General features: G+C 51.4%; 1 protein-coding gene across 1 annotated transcript; it reads right to left on the reverse strand.

Moving 5' to 3' along the window:
• Positions 1-3,245: 3,245 nt before the first annotated feature.
• Positions 3,246-3,992, reverse strand: LOC119284589. Its single transcript, XM_037563719.1, has one exon. It carries the CDS (start codon positions 3,847-3,849, stop codon positions 3,574-3,576), a length of 276 nt encoding a protein of 91 aa, XP_037419616.1. The 5' UTR covers positions 3,850-3,992; the 3' UTR covers positions 3,246-3,573.
• Positions 3,993-4,222: the final 230 nt, after the last annotated feature.

The following is a 4,222-nucleotide window of genomic DNA, read 5'->3' on the forward strand; positions in this document are numbered from 1 at the left end:
TTTTACCCAGGTTCGGGCCCTCTCGATGGAGGTAATACCCTACGTCCTGCTTGATTGTTCTTGATGATATGAGTATTACAAGAGTTGATCTACCACGAGATCAGAGAGGCTAAACCCTAAAAGCTATCCTATGGTATGATTGTATGTTGTCCTACGGACTAAAACCCTCCAGTTTATATAGACACCGGAGGAGGCTAGGGTTACACAAAGTCGGTTACAAAGGAGGATATATCCATATCCGTATTGCCTAGCTTGCCTTCCACGCCAAGTAGAGTCCCATCCGGACACGGGACGAAGTCTTCAATCTGGTATCTTCATAGCCCAACAGTCCGGCCAAAGGATATAGTCCGGCTGTCCGGAGACCCCCTAATCCAGGACTCCCTCACCCCCCCTTTCCTTCTCCTCTTCCTCTCCCTTCCTTCCTTCCACTTCTCCTCCTAGTAGGACTAGGAAAGGAGGAATCCTACTCCTACTAGGAGGAGGATTCCTCCTCCCTTGGCGCGCCACTAGAGCCGGCCGGCCTCCCCCTTGCTCCTTTATATACGGGGGTAGGGGGACATCCTAGGACACACAAGTTGATTGTTTCCAGCCGTGTGCGGTGCCCCCCTCCACCATAATCCACCTCGGTCATATTGTAGTGGTGCTTAGGTGAAGCCTTATTCCGGTAGCATCATCATCACCATCATCACGCCGTCGTGCTGATGAAGCTCTTCCCCGACACTCTGCTGGATCATGAGTTCGTGGGACGTCACCGAGCCGAATGTGTGCAGATCGCGGAGGTGCCGTACTTTCAGTACTAGGACCGGTCGATCATGAAGACGTACGACTACATCAACCGCGTTGTCATAACGCTTTCGCGTACGGTCTACGAGGGTACGTAGAGAACACTCTCCCCTCTCGTTGCTATGCATCACCATGATCTTGCGTGTGTGTAGGATTTTTTTTTTTGAAATTACCGCATTCCCCAAAAGTTGCGGCCACCGACCACGACCAATGTTGCAAGGGAACCACATGCAGCGAGGTCGCCATGCTACGATGATGACCGAGCATCGTGGTGGGGGACCAGATGCTGGAACCGACCTATAGAAATGTTGCCACCATGGTCACCGCATGCTGGAACCGGCAAGCGGCGATGTTGTGACCGCGGAGCCACATGATGGAACCTTGTACGTCGATGGTATTATATCCGTGTACGGTGGGAGCTGAAACCAGTGACATGCGGAGCTGCATCCATGCCTACAGGATGTTGCGACCCATCATCGGCGGTGCTACAACCGTGTACCCCGGGAGCTGGAACCGGTGACGCGCGGAGTTGCATCAATGCTTACAGGATGCTGTGACATGCCATAGGCGGTGCTACAACTTTTTATGCCGGGAGCTGGAACCGGTGCCTAAAAGATGGTGTGACCAGTCGGCGTGGTGCTACAACCGTATACAGAGGGAGCTGCGACCATCGCCGATGGCACTACAACCATGTGTACGGGAGATGGAATTGGCAACGCCGGAGCTGCAACTAGTGACATCAGAGTTGCGACACCCAATGCGGTGAGCCGGCGTGTTGTGATGTCGTGGGGGCTCTGGTGAGACGGTGAGCAACCAGGGGCTTGGGATGATGGGCGGTCTTGGCGGAAGATGAAGGAGCAACATAGGCGGCGGGGCACTTCGCAACCGCTTCAGGGAGCAGGGGAGGTGGTGATGCTACCGTGGAGTGGTGTTGCTAAGATAGGGTGAGGCAATCATGGCCGCTGATGGAGGAGCAGCTCCGGGAGGACGCGACGCCGCCTAGCTGTGGAGGCGGCAGATAGCTGCCGCTTCGTCCAGGTGTCAGGCCGCCTAGCAGTGGAGGCAGCGGAGCCATCAGCCACGCCTCGTCTATGGCGCAATGCGTCGGAGCCATCGAGGCCGTGGAGCTGCGGAGCCGGCGCCGTTGACGCCGCCGAGCTGCCGAGGCCATGAAGCCAACATTGTCAAGGCTTCTGCGGGCCATCTGCTCTGCTGCTTGTATTGTGTCTTGATGTACGAATGTTTTCAGAGTGAAAAGAGAGAAGCTACAACAGCATTTTGAATGAATGTTATGATTGAATTACTGTTCTAGTTTGTACTTCTACATTTGCAGAATTGGTCTGACATGAGTGGTACTTGTACATGTGCAGACTTGAACAGATTTGTGTGGAAAATGTTCCTGCTTTCTTGAATGTTTGTTATAACTGAAGAATTGTTCCAATAAACAGACAACTTGTGTGTGTGTGTGTGTGTGTGTGTGTGTGTGTCTGTGTGTGTGTGCAAAATCGGACGAAACTGATAGAAATGCACTGAATTGAACTGTTGTGATATAAGGTTGTCAATTTGAGAGCATATAATAGGTGTTGTTAATTAAAGAGGTGCTGCTATTGACAATTTGTGAGCATATCCTTCCAGGAATAAAATGATTTGCAAGTCATAATGCCTGCTTTGGCTGCTGAATGTAAATGAGCATGCATACAGAAATTGCAGGTGCATTGAACAAAATAGATGCCAACCCAGGGAGTATATCTCTGAAATGCATGAAGAAAGTGATTGATCAACTAGAACCTAAACTAAACTGAATGTCCAAATTTCCCAAAACCATGCTTGTTTGTGCTCTCATTCAAGTAAAGAGCACATGGTTGCCCAAAAAGAATAGCACTTCACCACGACCCAGTAAATAGATCACATGTAATTGGTCCCTGGAAATTGAATTAAATAAGTAAGTATTTATAAGAATAATTGTCATCCCTTAAATTTCTAGACTAATTATATGGACAAGATTACCATCAAAAGTTGAGTAAAGTTAAGATTGTCCTTGTAATCTTGAGACTCCTTCATATTGTCCTTGTAAACTATAACATCTTCAACTTGTCCAACACCACTACATGCCTCTTCCCCAACCTCTTGTTTCTTCTAAAGAAAAAAATTGAGGGTTATGAGAGTTAATGGGCAGAATAACATTGAAAAGACAATAGTTATTTAAAAACATACCTCTCCCTCGAACTGTTATGTAGTTTTGTTTTCTCTCTTTTTCCTAGCCTTGTGCTTCTTCTCAAGCCAAGTCCTTTTTCTTTAGGCGCGCATTAGCCAACACGTCATTTGGTGGGCTAGCATTTGTGGGAATAATAGTACATATATATGGTCCACGAACGGCGCAGCACGTACTACGTCCCTCGGCAGTAGATCGATCTAAGTCAGACGATCTCGTTCCCTATTTCCACGCGCAATCCATGGGAAAGTGAAGGCACATGGGAGGATTTTTTTTTCTCGCTCACCGACTCATACAAATCGTTACCGTACATGGGACTGTGACTGAACGACTCCGAGGGTCACCGGTTTAGGATTTTGGCCGGTCGGCCGGCGCCTGGCAGCGCCCAACTCCAAAGATAAAATGTCAAAACGCATAGTTGCCGCCCAAGCGAAGAGCAGTACGAAAAGTACACTTCTTCCTCGTTGCAAACCAGTAAAGCACACGGTTATGTACAAACCGGAGTTATATGACGCTGGCTTAAGGGGGAGAGGTACTCCACACGGTAAACTCCTCCGAATTACTCTAATTCACACTCATCAAGCAGAGAAGAAGCCGTCGAAGGCTGCCCGGGCGACCGGGCTCCTGGGCTCGGCCGCCACCAGGTCGGACCTGACGAGCACCGCGACGTGCACCTTGACCCCGGACGCGGCGGCGGCGGCAGACTCGGCCCAGGAGCCCCACACCTTGGTCACCGCCCCGAAGTTCACCCTTCCCTCGGACGCCTCCTCGCCGGCGCCGGCGACCGTGCGGGGCGCCCCTCGCTTCATCCTCTTCTCGTGCTCCTCCGCCACCAGCATCGCGATGTCCGCCATTGGCAACCCCAAAAAAACTCAACTCAGCCTGAAACAGTTGCTCTGGAGTGTGGAATCTGGATGCTCTTTGCTCTGGATGTTGTGGATGGATGGATCTCGGATGCGAGGCGCATTTTATAGGATGCTGGGACGGGTCTGGGTGCTCGGTTCGGATAAGCCTCTGCGCCGTGGGTTCGTGGCGCGATCGCTCGCGGGTTTTGTTTATTACCGGGTGCCGTTCGCCTGTTTGTCTGTATGTTTCCGCCACGCCGGAGACGCGCGCCACCTGCTGCCGCACTGCGGCTGTTTCGGTGGTCAGTCGCCTTTTTAAAATCCCGTTGGCCGGTGCTGGTGCTGGGTGGATCAGTGGGTGCGTCCGCGACGGACTCGCCAG

The sequence above is a fragment of the Triticum dicoccoides genome, chromosome 4A (genome assembly GCF_002162155.2).
Source record: "Triticum dicoccoides isolate Atlit2015 ecotype Zavitan chromosome 4A, WEW_v2.0, whole genome shotgun sequence".
NCBI classification, from domain to species: domain Eukaryota; kingdom Viridiplantae; phylum Streptophyta; class Magnoliopsida; order Poales; family Poaceae; genus Triticum; species Triticum dicoccoides.